Source organism: Protopterus annectens, chromosome 8.part1 (genome assembly GCF_019279795.1).
Source record: "Protopterus annectens isolate FY-2018-M chromosome 8.part1, PAN1.0, whole genome shotgun sequence".
Lineage (NCBI taxonomy): Eukaryota > Metazoa > Chordata > Ceratodontiformes > Protopteridae > Protopterus > Protopterus annectens.
Window position 1 is genome coordinate 373,800,526 of NC_056742.1, and position 23,357 is coordinate 373,823,882.

Genomic DNA, 23,357 nt, shown 5'->3' on the forward strand with positions numbered 1-23,357 from the left:
AACACCCCTGGATGGTACATTATTTCCCTCTAATACCCAACTTGTTGGGCATTATTACTTGTATAAATCACGTAATTTGTCTCATAATAGCCCATTAACTGAACATGAGGAATTTTCTTTGGCATTCAGCACTAAATGACTGTTTTTGGAGAAAAAGCATTATATACATAACATTTACATGACACAATGACACTACCAATCCTTTAAAGACAAAATAGTTACAAATATAGCATGTTTCACAATATTCATCAAAAAGCTTACACAACTGGGCATAAATCCCTGTCTCATCAGGTGGGTGGCCAACTTACTCACCGACAGGACCCACAAGGTCAAAATAGGCACCTCCACCTCTGATAGCAGACCTGTCACCAGTGGTGTTGCCCAGGGATCTCTCCTGGGACCCCTACTGTTTGGCATCTACTTCTCAGAGGTCCATGCAAAGACAGAAGGCCTGTTGGTGACCAAGTTTGAGATGACTGTAAGATTGGTGCTGCCATTGACTCCCCAAATTATGTTAATATACTGCAGGAGGATCTCACAGTGACAAATGACTGATGCTAAAGTCATGGCCTCAAGTTAAATGCAAAAAAATGTATCATCATACCATTCAGCAAAAACATGGTCTCTACTGATTACCACATCAACTCCAACCCCCTAAACACACAACCTGTGGTAAGAGACCTGGGTACTCAGGTTGACAACAATCTCACACTCAGCTGTCTTGTAGCAGCAGTGGTCAAAAGAGCCTTTTACTTGGTTCATCTCATAAGTAAATTCCCTCATTAGGCCAATAATTGAGTATAACTCTTCTTTTGGTATGCTCCTCTCCAAACATCTGCACCAACTGTAAAGGCCACAAAAATATCTTGCAATTGAATCCATGGCCTGCTACACCTGTCCTATGTGGACAGGCTCAAATCACTACCACTCCACTCTGTATTGTACAGATTACTCAGGGTGATCTGTGTCTCACCTACAAGGCAATCTCAGACCCTGCCCTATTAGGGATGCTCCATATCCATAAGTCTAACTCCTCCTGCATTACCCACTCAAAAGGCCTAAATCTAATACGCAACATCAGCAAAACCTGCTGGAGAGACAGGTTTGTCTCCTAGAGGCTGCCCCATCTCTGGAACAGGCTTCCTATACACATCAAACAGAGTACCTCGCTGACCCTCTTCAAGCGCAACCTTGACGAGTGGATGGGGAACCACAAATTTGTCCCAAGGATTCCACCTGTGTCCCTCATTGACAGGTACAGGTGCTGTCTGAGGTTTCTTTTTTGGGGATAAACTCTTGGCTTGTAAGGGCCCCATGACCATTAGCCTAGTAATCTCCTATGACCTATAATACAACATTCCAGCATTCAGTACATCAAAATGCTGCAACATATATATATCAGTTTACTACCAAAATGTGTAATGGCACTCACATGAAAATGGGATGGCTGAATGCGTGTTTTCCAGTTTCCATAATGCCAGTCTGGAAATGTTCGAATCGTCGTTAGTGAATGGTTCTGTGCATTTGCTAATGTGGGATCGATGTTCGGATAAAAGATCGCACTACAGTGGGGATAGAGAAATTTACCCTTTTCCTCACTGTAGTGTGATCTCAGAGTTGGAATATATAGTATGCAGGGGGGTGGGGGATGCATGGGGGCTTGCCCCCCCCCCCCACAAAACTGTAAAAACTTGTGTTCTAGATGTATAATTTCTATGGCAGCTTCAGCACAAGTGCCTGAGGGTCTGACATCACCTCCTGAATACAGATGAAAAGGTAATGATTTCCAGCATTCTGTAAAACTGACATTTGCAAATTCAACATGTCAGTTCAGGCAATTAAATAGATTTTGTTTTGAGAGTCAACATTTTGATAATAAACTATATATATATATATATATATATATATATATATATATTTTTTTTTTTTTTTTTTTTTTGGGTTCCCTATAACCCATCAGGAAGTCAACATTTCAAAGTGAAAAAAGACTGGCACAGATGACTGAAAATCAGTTGTTCATATGTATTGGCTTCAGTATAAGACTGCTGTACAGAGGGAATTATGAAACTTACCATTTCCACACTGTATTGCAATTTCCGAGTTTATACATACATATATATATCTATATATATATATATATATATATATATATATATATATATATATATATATATATATATAGATTCACTACTAAATCCCGAAACCGCAGAATACCAACACTGAAAATAGCAACGCCCAGAAGAACAAAACTACAAAATACCGAAAACAACAAAACAATGAAACCCCAAAACTAAAAATAGCAAGCCCCCCTGCTCCCCCACATATCCCATAACTTAAATATACCTACTCCGAGATCACACTACACTTGGGAGAATTGCAAACTTACCTTTATGCACTATACAGCAATCTCCATTCTTTGCCGTCGGGATTCTGAAGTTTCGTTCTTCTGGGCATTGGTATTGTGGGTGTGGTATTCTGCAGTTTGGGGCTTTGTAGTGTTCCCATATATATATATATATATATATATATATATATATATATATATATATATATATATATATAAGGGGATGTGGGGGGTGTAAGGGATCTTGCCCACCCCCCCCCCCGCAAAAAAAAAGATTTTATTTTTCTTTGTATCTTTGTGATTCAAAGTACTGTATATTCAAATCTTTGTGATTCGAACAATTCTAAATGTATGACAGCTGTTTGAAATTTTGATATTTGAACATGTACCACACACATATACTACATTGCACCCTTACCACCTTGCATACAAAATTAGAATGAGAAACAAATTGACAGAAAGGGCTTTTATTTTTTTCTAAAGTATTTTAAAAAGTAAGAGTAGTGTCATTTATAAGAAATGCATTTCTTTATTTTAGGAGTCTAATGATGGAACAACTCAGCCTCTGGATTATGCTGAAATAGATACCAAAAAGTACACTGACAAACCTGAAAGTCCTCTGAGAGGAATTGAAAATCCCGGTATGGACATAGTATTAAATATGTATTTATCTTTTGGATTCACCTCCTGTGGTAATAACTGCCTTTCCATTATTTTTGTAGTCTTTAACATGAATGATGAGAGCAATTATGAGGAAGTCCATGAAGGTGAGACAATCAAAGAAGGAGTCATGAATGGTCCAGGTACAGTACTTACTGTCATTTATTTCTTTGTCATTATGCCTAACTAATCAATTCAGTGGTTTCTACTCTACAAGTTCATTTATACACAGTGTTTATGTTATTTTCACATATTATGTGATGCTCAGAAGGTGAGATAAAACAGCAATCCTGCATAAACTTGCACACCTTGACTCACACCCTCTTGCATGAGCATTAGTCCCTCAAAGTTTACGAACACCTGACAACACTTTTATATTGTATGTGAAATATTTTTTAATTTAGCAAATAATGTGATGATATTATAAGTGAAATATGAAGACAATAAACAACATTTCAGTAAATTTTAAAATACAGGTGCAGATACATTATGGAAATATTTTTCTGCACCTACCTAAAAAGCAAGATGCAAAACAATATATGCATATGGATGATCTATGAATACTTTCAAAGAAAGAGGAAAGAAAAAAAAAAAACAATCAGAATACAGTATTGCTACTTTCATCTAGTGGCAGACATCTGTGAAAACTTTCCCCGGGATTCATGAACCTTGCGCCAGGCGCCAGCATAGCGTCGGCGTTATAACGCCAAATATGGCTGCTTAGCGATTCAGGTATGAATGAATTCCACGTGCACTACCGGGCGCGGACCGTCCCCGCCCGGCGAGGGTATGCAAAACACACTGTGTGCGGTATTGCACCATGCAAATGAGGGCAAATAGCGATCCACGAAGTGGCGCAGGCGTAAGCGTAGAGACGGCAATGTAAACCAAAAACGGTTTACATTTACCCAAACATACCGGAGGAGTAACGGAAGGCTGTCAAAGTCAGGTATCATATAGGTGCAATATGCCAATGTGGAAAGGCACCGAGAATGTCCAAAGAAAATATGCACAAAATGTAAAAATGACATAAATGGCACGACGTAGAAAGAACAGCAGACCCCGGGATGTGTGCACAGAAGTTGTAAAGCAATGAAATAATATGATAATGTCCGAAAAGAGCATTAGAACACAAATCAGCTGCACAGCCACCACACACCATAGTATGTATGTAAAGCTGCAACCCCAGCGCAATGGTTGTCAAGGAGTGGAGGCGGTGTCCGCCGTAACCAGGTATTAGTAGTCAATTCCATGCAAATGAGGCAGATAATAGTGAATCGCAAAACGGGCGCCAGCGTAAGGATGGAGCAAACGGCGAGCGGTACTACACCGAGGAGTGGCCTACACGAGATACATGTCAACCACACAGGGGTGTGCCACTGTAGGAGGAAGGATATTGAGGACAGCAAATCTGGGCTGTACAATGCACATCACAGCATCATGACTGGCGTGTGAGGAAATAGATGCGCTGACAGTACAGAATGCGCGTACAAATGCATGTGCACGAGGATGACTACGTTCCCGAAACCAGTCATGTGACGGCCTCACCGGCAACAACCAGGGATATAGGAAGGTAATGCGGAGAATACGAGGAAATGCGGAAGCAGTGTAAATGTATCCGTAACGAGCAATTAACACCAATCAATGCAGGAAGGGCAAACGCCGGCAGCTGATAAGTCTGCATGCAGACTCCTGCAGAACGGGAAAGGGAGGCATATGAGAGCAAAGATAATAGGGATGTAGTAGAAATGCAAAGAGCAAAGAACCGAAATAGCACAGCCAAGTACAGAGGTAGCATAACTGCGGCCGCAGATAAAATGCATCATATGCCATGTGCCTGCAGGATGCAGTAATGTAAGATGCCAGGCGAAGGCAATGCAGGCAACTGTAATGTAACAATACAGGCAGTACCGTTGCAGCTGCAAGCGTAAAACCACGGAAATAATCCATGGATAGGGCCGCAGACACACCCAATGACATCACCGGTATACAGCACAACAGTAATAAATGTGAATGCGACAACACACAGCGATTTCCCAAACGCCGCACCGTAGGGTGTAAACAGACGGGGAACTTTTAACATGTATATGCTGGGTGCCGCCGTGGTCGTGATGCATAGGTATGTGGCAGAGACAGACGGAGTTGCGGAGGGTGGTGCCGACAACTACCGTAGGCCTCACAGGAGAAGGAGAGTGTTCACACCAAGGGTGACCTACCAGGGGCTGCGAGACCTGGAGATAGTAGAGCGCTACAGGGTGGACAGGGACACATTACAGCAAATAGTGGAGCTGTGCCGGCCGCGCCTGAGAACAAGAGACAACAGAGGGGAGCCCATCCCAGTGGACACAAAGGTATGTGTGAGCTTGCGAATACTGGCTACAGGTACCTTTCAAAGGCCCACCGGGGACATAATGGGCATCTCACAGGCATCAGCATCCAGGGTACTACACCAGTTCCTGGATGCCATGTTACCACATGCCCATGAGCACATAAAGTTCCCCACATCTCAGGAGGAGTTGGCTAGCAATATGCGCCGCTTCCACCGTGTGGCACAATACCGTCCTGGGTGCGATAGACTGTACGCACATAGAAATCAAGTCACCACCTGGGGAGCAGGGTAGACGCTACATAAACCGCAAGGGATACCCTCCATCAATTGCCAGGTCGTGTGCAATGCGCAGGGCATTATCATGGAGTGTGCTGGCAGCCCTGGAAGCTACCACGACTCCCATATCTGGCATGCCTCACAGCTGTATCAGGTATTCGCCAGTGGGGACATCACACAAGGTCACCTTGTGGGGATGCTGGCTACGCACTGGAGCCGTGGTTGATGACACCCATCAGAAATGCACACACACACATGCAAGAACGCCATAATGAGGCACACGCACAAACGAGAATAATCATAGAGCGTGTGTTCCCTTTCTTGAAATCACCGTTCCGGTGCTTGGATACATCCGTGGAGCCTTGCAGTACTCTCCAGGCACAAGTGCCCACATATTCATAGTATGTTGTATGCTACACAATATGATTCTGCGGAAACAGCTGCTGCAGGGACATAATGCCGGGGGGCCACCAAGCCCGCCACAACTGCCAGGGCAAGCACAGGCACAGGGCGCGGGGTGCCTCGGACACACTGAGCCTGCCCCAGTAGCTAGACACAGGCGATCGCTATATGCCTATGCCGTCGCAAAGAGCGAACGATAGCACATACTTTGACAGTGTAGGCCCCATGGACTGACACCTCCTGACCTGCACACACAGTAAAATGGACGCCACACAAACATGTCCGCCCGTAATGTGTACCGTATGTGCGGACGTATGTGTGACTCCAACAAAGGCACCGCCAAACACTGCACACCCAATAGCCAGCAGAGCATGGAACGCCAACACCTCAACGCGACGCCGGTTCAACAGCACACGGCGTAGCCATATGCTGCCACTATCACCGCAAGTCGACCACATGTACGCATGTGCATACACAGATACGGAAATACATATCAGTACACATGTAGAAATATATGCGCATACACAGATAGAAAGGACAACAGGGTAACATGGAACCCAGGGATGCAAGTTCACAGATAAGTAAGACGCGAAATCACCACATATTAAACATAGTGACCGACAACCCGATCATCCTGGAGGGTGGGCAGGGCAGGTAACGCCAGCCATGGAAATGTTAACCTGCAGCAATACATATCCGCGTGTCGGGATGGTCACCGTCCACGGTACAGTAACGGGATATGTGTAGGGTCACCACCTGTCCCACGCTGTGAGGGACAGTCCACCTTTGGGCAGTTGTGTCCTGCAAAAACATTGACAAAATGGCAAATGTCCTGAGATTGTAGGACAAAACCATTTCCCACAATTACTTTATTAGTTGCAGAAAACAGTTATTTTGTAGAAGAAACATCTAAATATGATAATAAACAGAATAAGCAACTGTAATGCTACAGCTTTGTATTCCGTCAAAATTGTGAATCGCTGTCCTTTGTACTGGCCGTGGGTATGTGTTGGCATGCAAAATCTGACGTACCTACTACAAATGTCCCACTTTGCCCATTTGAAAAGGTGGCAACCCTACATATGTGCGTGTCATATCCATAGGACATGAGTGCGGAGATACACGCCGCCACCGGCGATGCGGCCAACGTAGGTATTGTGTTCAACCGTCGGTGCAAAAGCGGAAAGCATACCAGTGAAGTGTACGACATTATGAGGAACGTACCTCATCTGGGGTGTAAAACAGTGCATGTTCCTCGCAGTTCCTCCAAGTTCCACATTGAAAATGTCTCTCAAACAACCATTGTTAGGAATGTATATAAACGACAACCTGGTAAATAGAATGTACTCATAGTAAGTTAGTAAAGGTTCTTCACTGTAAGTAAATCAGCATATCATAATCAACCTATGACCTACTTAGCTGAAGTTGTCACTATGCCATTACTATGTCTCCCACATTATGCCCATGTGTTTCACATTACTACTGTGTGTGTTCCCCACTCCGGAAATAGAAGGTTGACAGCCATGGCGGCAATATGTGTATGTGTGAGGTGAGGTTGTCGTGTGTTCCGCTGTGTGTGTGTAATGTGTGTGCCAGTGTAAACTGTGTATGAAGGTGACATGTCACAGCCGGAGTGTAATAACAGGCGTAGGCATACAGTACAGGAACCATAGGCGTATGTACAGCAGTACCCACAAAGTAGTACTGACATCTCCTCAGTGGCTATGCACGTGGCGACATAAAATGATGCAAAGCGCAAATGTCCCAAAGTGTACCACAGGGCCATAGCAAACAGGAGATGCAAAGGACGCATGTACAAACCACGACCGTAGGTATGGCGGCCATAACGTACACTCCACATGGTCCGTCGGCAACGTTACACAGCATCAGGCATGTACGGCGAAAATACGAATGTGCCATCCCGGCACCGATAGTGAACAGTCACGGTCCGGTAAATACCGCGGTGTGTTCCACGACCGTGATGTAAGCAAGCAGCACACGAATAGGAGGCAACCGGTAGCATACAGTCCGCCCCAAGTATAGGACCACAATCACCGTAACTATCAGCGACAAAATGCCAATGGATGGTAGGCACGGACGAACATCCGCAGATATATAACCGATGTGAAGGAGGAATATGTGCAGGAAGCACACATGCAGGCGATACCGACAGCAGACGACATCAACAAAACAAACATTCCCGGAACAACACACAGGTAACCCGCAGCTCCCCAAGCACGGATGGAGCACACACACAAGCATATCTGGTATGTATAAATGCAAGACTCACACCCCGCATCTCACCCACATCCGCAGATATTCCCCATTGCACCTATCTAAAGGATAACAGCTAAAAGCCTAGCAAACACATATAGCCAGTGAATGACAGCGCATACCCACAACAAGCTCCTGGGAAACACTAGCAGCGGCTCATGCATCCATGCATTCGCTATGTACAGGAAAATAACAGCCATGTAACACATTTGAATGCACAACGCCATCGACAGACGCCGCCAGGACACGGGGACCCACATGTCGAACACAATACCATACCCAACACACACAATCCACGGCTAACACCACAGCGAAATGTACCCAACAACACACATAGCGGATGCAGTCACACAAACATGATACAATACATACCATCCTCACGAAGGTATTGCAAATAACCAACGGCCACACGAGGAAAGAACCATGGCCTAGTGCCGACGCCAGAACGAACGAAAGGAAGGGGATCACCGCTGATATGCGCATAAGTACACACCGAGGAACAGCTATTGGCCTGATTAACCCACATGCATCAGGCTTAACGAATATAAGGAAGACTCCTGGAAATTCAAACCGTATGTTCATACCGAACGATACAAAGTAGAGAACGAGAAAAGGGGAATAGAGACGAACTCAAAACAAAAGGCGGAAAGGTATGTCGAACCCACGACATGTACTGGTGTGTAACGACGCATACGTATGACGAATCTGTACAGTATGTGAACGGTGTGTGTAGGTAAAGATACCTGTCCATCAGGCAGAGAGAGGCTAAGGTTGGATATGTAATGCTAAACGCGCAGCATACCAACAACTGTGGACAACGTGTGCACAGCAGTGGGACAACATGTAAACACCACAGAACCCCAGGGCCGGCTTGCCACCCTTTCAAAAGGCCAAAGTGGGAAATCGTCGGGACACACTTCAGATGTTACAGGTGGACACATACCCATGGTCAGTACAAAGGTTAGAACTCTACTCTTCTGCATAAAGAAAAGTGTAGTCTTGTAGCAGTTCAGTTGCTTATTGTGTGTCTTGTAACAGTTAGGAATGTACATACATAAATAAGTATGTTATGCAACTCTAACATAAGAATGGGATATAGTGATGTCCCACAATCTCAGGACATTTGCCATTTGTGATAAATTTGTCAGGACACAACTGCCCAAGGAGGGACTGTCCCTTGCAAAGTGGCACAGGTGGTAACCCTACCCCAGGTCTGCCATAGGGGTTGCAAACACAGAACAATGCCACCACCCACGCCGATGCTGGCAGCGGATATCCAACACTGCAGTGCCACAGCAGGGGATAGGACATTTATGTATAGTGTCACAGCACACATGTGCATGGGCATATACCGTCGATGTCATACGGAATGTGCGCACGACGCACCTATCCCACGCAGTAGGGCGAGTATGTCAATAATGTGTAAAGCAAAGCTGGCATCATCGATATGTTCACAAATCATAGACAGTCTAACAGGCATAGCATGCATGATGGAGCCGATGGGCTAATGTTATATACATACACAAGATATGTATGGCCTGCACATATGGGACAATGTAGTAGCAGAATAGGTACCCAAATGGAGGTAACAGCAAGTGACCATGTCCAAACGTTCCATAGCAGGTGCAATGTGTGCCACAATGATGTCCAGCAGGGCCGTGTGTAAACACATGTGCAATGTACACAGTACTGACACCCCCCCCATGGTAGTGTCCACTGAACGGCAGAACTGGATGTCAACTGTCATGTCTATACAATACGTCCGCTGTGGTGGTACCATGGGTGTGTGTCACCCTACCAGCAAGGCAGCTATCACATGACTAGTGACACAGTGTGCCCCTGTGGGATGTGCACAGGACCTATGTCCCACAGCATGGTGTGTGTCCAGTCTGTGGATGTCACACAGACGCCGGGCTGAGCAATGTGGCATGTGTGCACACATGCAGGACTGCTCCTCCCCCCCTGCCCACAGCAAACGCCATGTAGGAGTACTACATGCATCAGTACTGTGGAGAACATGGCCCATGGCAGAGTACATTACACCCCTGTGTTAGTGGCATGCAGGTGAGCACAGATGTGTTACATGGCTGTCATTTGCATATGTCAACTGTCTGAGCTGGGTAGAGAGCACAGCATGACTATACTGAGACATGTAACGTTGTATCCATTGTGTAAGGTACACCACACATGTGTCATTGTAACACGGCCTGCGTGTACATGTGTGTATGGCACAGGTACAAGGGCACCCAAGGTATCAGCTAGACATACGGTCCAGAAATGTGTAGTCCTGCACATGTGTACCCACGCTTATGGTGTAATATGGCAACCACAGCACCATGTGGGCCATTAGTGTGTACATCAACCATGTACAACGTGCTATGCCTGTATAGGGACAGTATCCATGTGATACACACCGCATGACTGTCAGTATGCAAAGGTGATGTGTATGCACTATGTGTGATGTAACTGATGCAATGATATCTACATGATATATCTGCCACACTGACACCTGTATGGGTGTCAGCAACATGAGTAGGATGAGCTAGAATGCTGCCAGGTATGTAGAAGTGGTATATGTAGGCATGTACAGTACTGTGTGACAGCAGGTAGTGTACGATGCAAATACTGAGCATGAGGGGCCACATGTCTGAGGAACGTGCAATGCCACACGCCCCTGAAATGTTGTAGCCAGCATGATATGCCTGCACCACTGTGTGAACTGTACAGAAGGCACATGGCGAACATGCCGATACATAGGGTACGATGTGATGCTGGATGTGTACACTGTCAATAGCATAAAGTGGAATGGTGCTGAAGGGCAAAGAGCGGATCATGTCTGATGTGATACCCTCTGTACCACCCCAACCACCCATGCAATAATATGACAGGTGGCCAGCATGGGATGTGGTGTGCTGTGGCACAGAAGCCCAACAAGGGTGCCAGGAAAGGCATGCAGGTAGTCAATGAGTGTGTGAAGCATGTATGTCAAGATGTGGCCCAGTGCCATACTGAATGGCCCAGTCATGGGTGTAGAGATGCAGCCCCATACGTGCAATGCAGTACCATCCATGTGTAGTGTGATAGATGTGGTAGTGTGGTGGTCAGGGTGCACAACGTACATGAATGGGCTAGCAGTCATTGACGTGTGCTGCTGCAGAGACATGTAACAGCCAGGTTGGCGGGATACAACAACTACGGCGGTCGGAGGTGACATTGGGACTGTGTTCCCAGACATAACATGTGCATGCCAGTACTATGTATGTGTCCACAGGGTTAATACAATGTCCAGCCAAGGATTAGAACCCTGTAGTGAGTGAGAGTGTGTATTGTTGGTAGGTACCCCATTGGCAGGCAGGATGCCATTAACATCTGTGTCGTCAATGCCTGCATGACCGTGGTATGCTGCATGGAATGTGGATGTAGTCAAACAGCAGAGACATACCACCACACTGCGTGAGGGCCCACACTGCAATGTCTGGCAGTCATGTGTAGATAGCTAGCTGTGGAGTATGTCATGCACCAGCAGGACACACCATGACTGTCAAGTGACACACAACACACAGGTGAACAAAACTACCGTGCAACAGCCTGCACATGTGCCCATACAGCATGTGTGCATGGAACAGGAATACCACTGTGGCGTCTGTGAAAATGCCAGCACCACCATGTCTCAGTGTGGAATAGCATGGTCCCTACCAGTGTGTAAATGTAGCAGAAGTGCACTGTGATCACTGTTGGCATAGGCACATAGACTGTCCATCGGACGGGGTGCCATGCCCTCAACTACCTCTGTCAGTGGATGTCAGTAATACCGGCTGTAGTGTGTATGTACCATGCATGCTGCTATGGTTGTGTGCTTAGGGTGTGGCTAGCAGGGATGGTAAGCATGGATGTTCAGCAAACAGAGGGGAGGTGTGTAGGCCTAGCATACAGACACATGGAGGTTTGGTGCATGCTGAGGGTAGTGTAGGTATGGTATGTGTCGTGTAATGTGTCACCCAGCTATGCACTGCATGGCCAAGCATGTGGGTACGTGGGAGTCCATACTAGGGAAGGTCGTGTTGCTGGCAATACATAGCAGTAGCAACTGTCCCAGGTGCAATGTACAGCATGCCAACCCGACTGGCATGTAACCTGTGGTGTACAGTGTCTGCACTGTCGCGTGTCACAATGTGTGTAGTGGCCACAAACATGGGTATCTGAACATGGACTACCTATGATGCAATGTGTCATGGGAAAATACAGTATGTGTGTAAATCACGGTGTGGTGTGGGAACCACCCACCTGTGTGTGTTGCAGTCCAGGTATGTGACTGGGAGGTATGATCTGTGTACAATCTGGACTGGCAGGTGTGCCGTGTAGGGCATGGAGGCAGGTCCCAGGCACCCTAGATAAATGACATGTGTGCTGTACTGTGTGTGCAGTGCTAGTGTACAGCACAGTGGAGGGTGTAAGCATTGTTACACATCACTGCATGCTGTGCCTACCTGTGACAGCCCTGCCAGAGACAGACATGTGACACCGCTGCACAGGCAGCATAGCATGAGAAGATGTACATGTGGGCTGCACACCTTAGCCAGATGTCCACACGGCATGTGTGCCACGGTAGTGTGGTTCAACACGACTATCAGACTGGACAAACAGCACATGCCTGCATAACAACAGTATGACCATAGTCAACAGTCCCAGTGACAGAGTAGGCCAATGTAGACTATCCCTGCATGCAGACCAGTGGCTACTGGACACCTGGCTAGACACACACCTGGACGGTTAATTCACCATTGAGCCATCACATGTCCACGGCCATGTGGGCCGTACAATGTCATCACAGGGTGGTCACAATAGCAGGTGGCAAGGCAGACACGGTGTACCAGGTGATGTGTCATGTGTGCATATGTTGAGTAGCACAGCCGCTCACATGTCTGCAACATACTGGTGCACGATGTATACTGTTACATGATGAATGGAACTGCACTGTCACCCACTACAGGGCCAGCTGGCACAGGTGTGGTGTGACTGGTGTAACCCATGTTTGCACAGGATACACACTGCTGTTGTAGGCAGCCATGCTGGTGGCCACCAGTGATATATGCAGTGGTCATACAAACATACCGTACACAGTGTTCAGGCAGGAATGTCAATTGTCGTGGACAATGTGCTGCTATGTGAATGTGGGTGTTTGTTGTGAATGTCACACATCCAGAAGACACCATCTGGTGCAGTCATGGTTGTCAACACCGGTACACACATCCACAGCAGTCAGAACCCAGTCCCGACAATGTGTGTCAGTCACCCTTGTACCGTGGGACATATGTGCACATGGCGGAACACCTCCCACTGTCATCTAAGCTGGCTACATGATGGCTGGAATGTGCTGTACAAATGTACAATGCTGGTAGCCCAATGAAGTACCTGGAATCAGACACAGTACACTATGTCAGCCATGTAAACCATGCACAACAATGACTGCCCAACAGACACAAACAATGCATTGACACATGGAACATGTGCTCATGACAACCCCCACTGAAGTATGTTGCACATATAGATGTACAATTGTCATCTATGGCCATAGCATGGATGCAGACACACATACTCCACAGGTAGTACCATGTGTATATGTCACAGTAGATGTACACAGACATGTCCTGCATAGCCGTCATGTAGGGTAGCTGTGGTATGTCACTACTGGACATGCCCATACAGAGTACCATGTCCCGCAGGAGATGTGTTAGGTGTGTACCACATGTGACATGCTGACAACAATCTGCGATGTGTATGGCTGCCGGTGTACCTGTGTGACAATGTACCAGGTGATGGGTGATGGGTGCAAAGGCACATAGTATCGTATTGTATGCACACAAGCCCCACATAGCTGCATAGCCTGAACATACAGTACAAGGAGTGTGTGGGATGATAGCAACCCACAGGTGGAGATGGGTATGGACGGCGTCCCACAACCACCTGTGTGTGTACGGTGTTCCCGCCCGCGACACATGAGCATCTGAGAGGCTAGCGGCACAGTTGTACAGGGTCGCATGTACATATGTTCAGCAACATCCCTGTATGTCCCACCACTGGCCTGTGGACCGATGGACAACAAGCAAATGTGCAGGTATGAGATGTGCACAGCACATCACAGATGCCTACCGTAGAACAGGCCTACCATGTAGACATGTGCACAGTAGGTCTGCGCCACCTGCAGTCAAACACGTTAGGTGCCAAACCACACCAATAGTCCGCCAATGACACAGATGGGCGGCATACCTCTGTGTATGTATGTCTGTGAATGGCTCCGCATAGCAATATAGCCGTGTCACCATTGTGAACAACAATATGAATGGGTTGTATGTGTGAGGGTGCATCATATGTGTATGGTCAGATCGACGATACCATCAGTGGGCCTGCTATGTGAACATCCATGTCCCCATACATGGATACCTCTGCTGAGGCCAACACCACATTCACACAGGAGGGATGGCGGTGTGTAGTGCAGCAGCAGACATGTGGGTGGCAGCGGCAATGTATGTACACATATGTGTTACCCACATCAGTTCAGGCAGATATCCATGTGCATGGGATAGTGGTGTGTGTACACATACAGCACTGTGTCGATCAACATCCCAGCACATAGCACCTGCCAGGGCTACAGTGTATGCATGGATGTGTGATACCTGCATGCACCACACACACCCTCAACAAGCAGCGGACAGCATACCTCGCTGGAGGACAGTGTCCACACCATGGTGATAAACATGTTGAATGTCCATATTCACACAGCTATGACAAAAGCAATGGACAGCCACCCTGCCAATACCGGCAGCCCCTGGGAGGGTCACACCCATTGCCATGTATGTGGCATACCCTGCCATATCATGCAGAGATGACCAGCAAGGCTGCATGAGCTATCACAGTCCCACATGGTGCAATGGACAAAAGGCACTCTCACTATCAACCATACACAGTAGTAATGTGGTGGCGATGCACCCTGTCATGTTACAGGTGCTGTGTGATGCTCTACACAATGTGTGCGTGTACATGCTATGCATGGCCTTTCCTGCTAATGTGTCATGGTTACACATTGCTCCATGTCTATCACATACGTAACACAGGTGAGCTGGGGCAAGTTGTCCAGCACCGTACAGTGCTGTGTGGAAGTACATGGCACAACACATGCATGTGCAGGTGTCCATGTGTATGTGTACAGTGCCGCTGCTGACATTCACAATGGACACAGACGTGATGTGTACTGACATATACACAGCGTACAGGTGAACAGTAGCACAGACGTCACATGGGGACATATGCCAACTGATATGGACATAGGTGCAGCCAGGTACACATGTCCATGGCAGGCTAACATCTACATGATGCGTGCACAGTGTGATGGGGTGGCACACAGATATGATGTGACACCCAGTGCTCAATGGTGTGAAGCCACAACATCGGCTGTGTCACCGCCACGATGCCCTTCACAGATCACTGTGCAGATGTCGCATATGTCATAGCAATGTATTTCCAACAGTATGCCAGCACAGCAGTGTGAATGTGACCTGCCACCATCATTATGTCTTCCAGATAATGCCACGTCCCCGGCTTCCACCATTTAGCCGACAGGAGGAGGAGGTCATCATACCATACCTCCAGAGTAACTACAACGCCCTGTTTAGCCATGTGCCACAGCAGGCACAAGAACGGCAGGAGATGTGGGAGGAGTTGTGCAGGAGGGTGAACAGCGTGCGGAACCAACCGCAGCTACCAACAAATCCGCAGGCACTGCACAGACCTGATCCGGCATGCAAGACAGCGTGCCGCTGCAATCGCCAGGCAACAACGTGGGACAGGTGGTGGGCCACCAACACAGCCCCCACTCACAGCTACGGAGGAGCTCCTGGCCAGTCTGGGGACACCCACGGAACAACACGCAGAACCACTTGCGTCCATCGTGGAGGTGGGTGTCTCCCGAGCTATGAGCCTGGAGCTGCCTGGTAAGTCAGTGTTGCATGTTTGTATGATAGTCGACGTGGGTGTGGGTGTCATAGTACAACACATGATATAGCAATACATGCCAGGTATATGGCCACACAAGATGCAAACCATTGTATGCTATGTTGTGTTAGCAGACATGTGCATAGCACATGCAACCACACACATGCATGATGTGTCATGCACAGTGCTGACCGTGGAGATAGTAATGGCTAATGTGTATACCTTTGTGTAATGCCTTTACAGGTACATCTGGCGTGTCGCAAGGACAAGGGTCTGTTGCAGGTAAGTCTGTTGCCAGTCAAACGCATGTTCTGCTGTATTGATATTCCCCATGTGTCTAGGCATGACATGCTCACCTGTGTGTGCCCCCGTCACGGTATACAGCTCGCACCACCCGACATACACACCACCCATGTACAGTAGATACACCCGTCAGAGTGGTATGACACCACACAACCAATTGGTGTGTTACGTGCATTCAGCTATGCATACAATGGTGTAGGTGTTACACAATGGCTGCATGTGTAGTATGCATTGGTATGCCAGTGCAGTATGGACACAGTACCACAGAGTGAGCTGTGATCTGGCCAGAGCACAGGTGTTACCAATGTGACCCATGCCCCTGCATCGGTGCACATCGTGACATGGCGGATGCCATGTCCCATGCACGTGGATGTCTGGCTGCAGCATTGTCACACCATGATATGACCTATGCACAACATAGCAGACATACACACTGTCAGCATATCCAGAGAATGTGACACGCCACACTAGTATGGGTGTATGTCACATGGGCCACCACAGGGCCGTGTGCACAATGTCTACCACACACAATTGTCAATGAGTCAGACAGACAAGGCCATGGTTGATACCTACAGGCATGTTGCCACACAGCACATCCACAGTGGGTACTCACCATTGCACCCTGTACACACATAGTGGGTTCATCAATGTAGTGGACCCCTGGACATCTGATGTAGTACACCAGTGACATGAAATTCCTCTCCACAGCTACTACAGGTGCCTCCAATGTCCACTATATATGTGCTGCTGAGCAGCTGAATTGGCTTACACACATGGCAATGTAATGCGCCCAGGTCACGCGATCGCACAGACACATAGCTGTGTCCTGCTACTGTGCAGTGGCACAGAGCCCGCACCACACACCGCATAGCTATGCACACAGCTCACAGCAACGCATCTACACAGACATCACTGTTACACATACATTGTATCTGTACACTGTACACATAACACTGCACCATGACAGCCATCGTGATGTGGTGCATGCGGTGGACACCATCTTCACATCGCCCACATGATACCGCATGTTTGCGGTGTACATTACATAGTGTTGGCAGCCATGTGTACTCCCAACTTGCCCGCGCCACACGGTGTATCACGCTGATGCATGCAAACTACCATGAATGTGTGTACTGCATGCCTACTAAATGACACCTGCCTGTTGTACTGTCCCCACCAGGGCAGTGTACATACTGCCACTATGAATGTCTGGTCTGCATTCACTGGTCTGTGTTGTGTGAATGCTGCATGCCACCTGCATAATCACATGCATGCTGTGTGTGTGTGTGTGTGTGTGTGTGTGTGTGTGTGTGTGTGTGTGTGTGTGTGTGTGTGTGTGTGTGTGTGTGTGTGTGTCTGTATTGTAACCGATGGTATGTCTTTGTATTGACAGGTGCTGTAGGTGCGTTCCTGCGGTCAATCTGATGCTAGTGTCCCGACAGATACTAGTGGTGATGAGCATGTGCATGAGGCACAGGCAGGGTCGTCACAGGCAGAGTCTGTGCCACTGGAGAACATCACACATACGCCCTTTCATCCCTGCACACGGTTCAGATGCCGACATACCCCAACACCGCTGCCCATAGATGACGGTCAGTCAGCCTGTTGTCCCCGAGCAGGAATGTGTGGTGGCTGCAGAAGGTGTGGGTACACACGATGTTGCCAGTGTAAGGACTGGTGCAGTGCCACGCAGGCATGTGGCAGGTGCTGCCCGTAGGGGAGCACCGCCAGACATACACCTGCCGTCAGGATGCAGCAGCTGGTATAACCAGACGATGTTCCAGACTGTAATGGCGGCGCAGGCACGCGTCGAACGGCAGAACCAGGAGGGGCAGAGGCTGCAGAGGTCCGCAATCCGCATCCTAAATGACAGCAGCCAGGCAGTGGCGAAGGCACAACAGCATCTTGCCGATGTTCTGGATAGGAGATTGGGCGATATGGCTGGTCTCATCGACCGAGGCTTGGCCATCCTTGAGCGCAGCGCAGTCCGTGCAGGAACACCAGGTAGGTGAGGCATAGGGCACGCGTGTGCCAGCAACACCACCTGCTGCAGGTCAGCGCAGCGTGCCACCTCCCATGCCCACACAGACAGTGATGGTAGCAGTAGCACTGCAGCTGCTACCACACCATCCACACCAGGACAGAGCAGGCCACGGACGGGCCTGGACGGCCCCGTCAGGCACGCTTCCAGCGGACATGTGACATCGGAGAGTGGACAGTCTGTACCTCCACCCGGTCGCGTCTGCGCACCCCAGGCAGGCGCTGGTCACTTCGCCGGCAGACACAGTGAGCCGTAACACCTGCACTGTACAGTCAGGGGCTGCCAAGCATACCCGTGTAGGCATCACAGATGACTGAACTGTGTACACACACACCCACACACAGCAGACACAACTGTAGGGCTCCACCACACCCACATGCAATCTACATAGTCATGCCCACTCAATGCACTGGCCCTTACACACACACATGATGTCATCCATTGGTACAGCCCATGCCTGTGGCACACATATCACCCTGTGCATATGATTAAGTCTCTGCCGCATAACTGTGAGCCACACCATCAATGCACGGTTAAGCTGACATATTATGATGCACAGGGTGGACACGATAGTGAGAGGTGTATGTGATACCTGTGTCCGCATAGTAATGCGTGCTGTGTATGTTGTGGTGTGTGTGTATGGCTGGTGACAGGTGTGTATGTGATGTGTGTTGTGCACGGACATCATGCAGCAGACATACCATGCAGGACAGGTGCAGCATTCATTGATATGTGTACACAGTATGTGTGGTGGTTACATGTGTAGCACCATGTCGGTGCAGTTAACCCGTATGATACTGATGGTGTACTTGCACGCGCCTACTGGGAGCACTGTAATTAGTTCCCCACGTAGTCGTGGCGTACCCACAGGCATGTCTGGCAAAATCAGCAGAGCACAGTTACCCAGATCCCGCATGGACCCCTACATAGGTACATAGGCACACATGAACGTGACAGGATATGTGCCCTACGACATGTGTGGACCTAGCATGACTGTGTGTGGCATCTAACACCCCTCAGGATGGGGATGCCATATCCATCAGTCCCCAGTCCCTGGTCTAGCAGTGACACACAGAGGTTGACTGGCGCATAACTATAGTCACACATCCACACGTCATTAGCAGTCCTGGACAAAGGCAGTCAGGGCCTTTCCTTCACATGGCCTGGCACTCCTCCCCATGTTGTAGTGTGTGTCTGGCCGTTACCCTGTTCCCCCAGCACGTCCCACTCATCTTTGGGTTGAGGTGTCTGACAGTCGCTTCTGTGCCCGTGTTCGCATGGGGCCTGGGAGGTGGAATGTGCCCATGTCACCCAGGTCAGACATGGCCGTGTATGTCAGGCACAGATCACCACGGAGCAGCTGTGCTGTGAAGATCCACAGCCGGTGTCCCCTTGGCCGCACCTTGTGACACATGTCCCAGCACCGCCATCCCCGCCTTGTGGAATGTTTGCTTATGTCCTTCCGAGTGCTGCAGGCGACAGGTTAGCTACAGGCCACATGTGCCATTGTACGCAGTCATTGCACTGGTGTGTGATGTGTACAGGGGTACAATGAACACCCCTGATGTGGTTGCCATTCCATCCAGACCAGGAGGCCACAATGGAATGTCTTCACACCCACATTGCCATTGTGTGTGTTGACAGAGGTTGCCAACAGGTGTGGTAGCCATTTCCCTGAACATGTCCACCATCTCTAATGGCGTACCACCTACATGTGACATTGGGACGAACATGTTCTTCACACTGGGTAGGGCTGCACCTTCTCTGGCATTTGGTAGCAGGCCATGGCTCTGGCACCAGTCATCCATGTCTATGACGCCCTAGGTGGATGTTCGTGTAACATGGGGTGCTGGGTATGTCGGCCGGTGCGTAGTCATCTGCATACCTTGTCTGCTACAATCCCCCTATGATTGCATGCACATTGGAAGGTCGGATGCCACATGGCAGGGGGCACAGGAGTGAGCCCTGTGGGCCTCCACTGGGTCCAGATATGAGTGTGACAAGGCACCTTCAGCACCAACCCTGTGTGGTGTGACCTCCAACCTGTGTGAGAAGCATCGGGTGACATATGTCCCCACATGTATGCTGGCGAGCCTTTACATGGGTCCCATGTGTAGTGTGCTCTGAACGCGCCCACCAGGTCATGGTACTGTGTGCAAACCCACATATCCCCATCAATGGCCTTGGTGAACACTCCAGACTGGACGAGCAGGTTCGGGAGGCAGGATCCGCCTTGACTATGTAGTTGTGGGTATGTTCCGCATTGGCTGTACACCGCTATCTGTAACCATGACCACCTGTATGGACCTCCACACAGCTTTGCAGACAACACTTGTCAAGCCGTGATAGGGTGTGGCTGTTGACAGTCCATAGGAGCACTACCCTGGCATAGTGGGGACCACAGATGCCATATGGCATCCATTGGGGACATAGCCCATAGTAAGGCTAACATGACACAGTGGCCGCATGTGTGGGCCGAGGGCCTCAAAGAGGATGGGTAGCACACAGCCAGGGAAACCATCGGTGCCCATTGCTGACGTGTCAAACGCCATAGAGATATGGGATCACCCAGGCCATATGACATGCTTGGGAGGATACACTCTGGTGGGATGGATATGTTCCCTGTTGGGGCGGCATGTATGCATGGAACATGTCCTGTGGTATGCAGACAATGTCTGTGGGTGCAGTGACTGTTGTACCATTCTGGACCATTTCCAGGCAAGTCTGTGTGCCCCAACCATGTCCTTACCACAGTTAGGGAAGGCCCTGTGGTTGTCTCATGTGCCCTCTGCAGTACCACTCCCACGAGCGGACCTGGATGTTGGTATGTGGGGCCATGGTGACGCCGGTATGACTGGGTGATGGTTTCCTGGTACTGTCATTGCCCTGCCATGTAGTAGCTCCAACTGTTGATGTACAGGTAGTCAGTGGCTGCGGTCCACCACACCATGTGCCTACCTGTGGTGGACAAGGTCCTGATGTCATCATGTTTGCCTGTTGCAGACATGCATGTGGGTGGTCGGGAAGGCATTCGCTAGGGCGCTTGCCGGTCTGGCCTCTGTTCAACATTGGCATGGAGGACATGTAGGGTACCACACCGGTCATATGATGTGTGTGGTTTTCTGTGGAGAGGTCATCACTGAGGTCCCCATGCTGGTGTTGGTTACAGTGAGTGGATGACCAGTGGATCCACTATACGGTCTTGCATCACCATTGAGGGCTGTACATCCTGTGTGGGGCATATCCTCACCATGCGTGATGGGCAGAACTGTCAGACATCCCCTGGTATGTATGGTGCATGGCTGTTTAACAGTGGCCAGGTGTGTGAACACCTGGGACTGCTGGCGGACTGTGTTGTGCCATGGGTAATGTTCCCAGGCTATGTATGGGTGGTTCATGTCACCCAAACGGTGCTGTTGTGAGAGCATGCCCACTCACCAGTGTCCTCAGGACATCTGTGAAGGTATCCTGTGTTTGTGAGGGTTGTCTGTAGCATGCAACAAACTGTAGGCCAGTCCTACACATGGTTAATTGCACCTACATATTCCCCGCAGCAACAACAACGTCTGTGGCATGACCAGGTTACTGTTGTGTGGCCGGACACACAGGATGGTCCGCATTCCGCCACCCATGCCGTCGCACCATGTGTATGCATGTCTGATCTGTGCCGACTCTAAGTGTCTGAACATGCCCAGTAGGCAGCTGTGTAGATAGACACACAGCACAGTGCACACCGCGGCCTGCAGTAATACCCGGTGCATGCCTCTATCCCCACGCAACGGCCACGCCTGTGGCATGGCCAGGTTTCTGTTGTGTGGCTGGACACACACAACGGTCCACATTACGCCACCCATGCCGTCGCAACATGTGTATGCATGTCTGCCCTGTGCCGAAGTCTAAGTGTCTGAGCATGCCCAGTATGCAGTGATGTACTGATCAGTAGTTACTTGTTATTCTCGACTGCAGCACTAACGTGTTAGTGTACGGCGACTCGGATGGTAACAGACTGCGTGATCGCGCACTCTGTCCGAACACCGAGCGGGCGATTGCCTTTGCAAATGATACCAATCATGTAATGGTATGCCTCCTGACAGCGCCTGCTCAGTAAACTCGGTAGCTGCTCTGTAAATGCTTCATACTGTAGTGTGTTCATGTAGATAGGCGAGGTTCGCCCCCGCCCTTTCCGTATGTGTGTGTGTGTGTGTGTGTGTGTGTGTGTCTGAGTGTGTGTGTGTGTGTCTGTGTGTGTGTGTGTGTTTCCAGCTGCCTCTGCGACTGATTATGCTTTTAGACGCCCCGCAACACATGCCTTGGCTATTGCCAACTATTGTCCTGCGGGTGACGCCAGCAGCCTACAAGTATGCCTGTGACAGCGCCTGTTTAGCAAACTCGGCGCTGCTCTGTAAATGCTTCATACAGTAGTGTGTCCATGTAGATAGTCGAGGTTCGCTCCCCGCCCTTCCGTGTGTGTGTCTGTGTGTGTGTGTGTTTCCAGCTGCCTGCGACTGATTATGCTTTTAGACGCCCGCAACACATGCCTTGGCTATTGCCACCTATTGTCTTGCGGCTGACGCCAGCAGCCTACAAGTATGCCTGTGACAGCGCCTGTTTAGCAAACTCGTAGCTGCTCTGTAAATGCTTCATACAGTAGTGTGTTCATGTAGATAGTCGAGGTTCGCCCCGTCCCTTCCGTGTGTGTGTGTGTTTCCAGCCGCCTCTGCGACTGATTATGCTTTTAG

The 23,357-nt window shown here is 49.0% G+C and overlaps 1 protein-coding gene across 1 annotated transcript in view; it reads left to right on the forward strand.

Annotated features, from left to right (window-relative positions):
• Positions 1 to 23,357, forward strand: part of ABCC12 (ATP binding cassette subfamily C member 12) — a 1,155,696-nt gene that overhangs the window by 832,454 nt on the left and 299,885 nt on the right. Inside the window, exons 17-18 of the mRNA XM_044081948.1 lie at positions 2,883 to 2,985; positions 3,067 to 3,147. Of these exons, the coding sequence (XP_043937883.1) occupies positions 2,883 to 2,985; positions 3,067 to 3,147 (184 nt within the window). The remainder of the gene's footprint in view (positions 1 to 2,882; positions 2,986 to 3,066; positions 3,148 to 23,357) is intronic.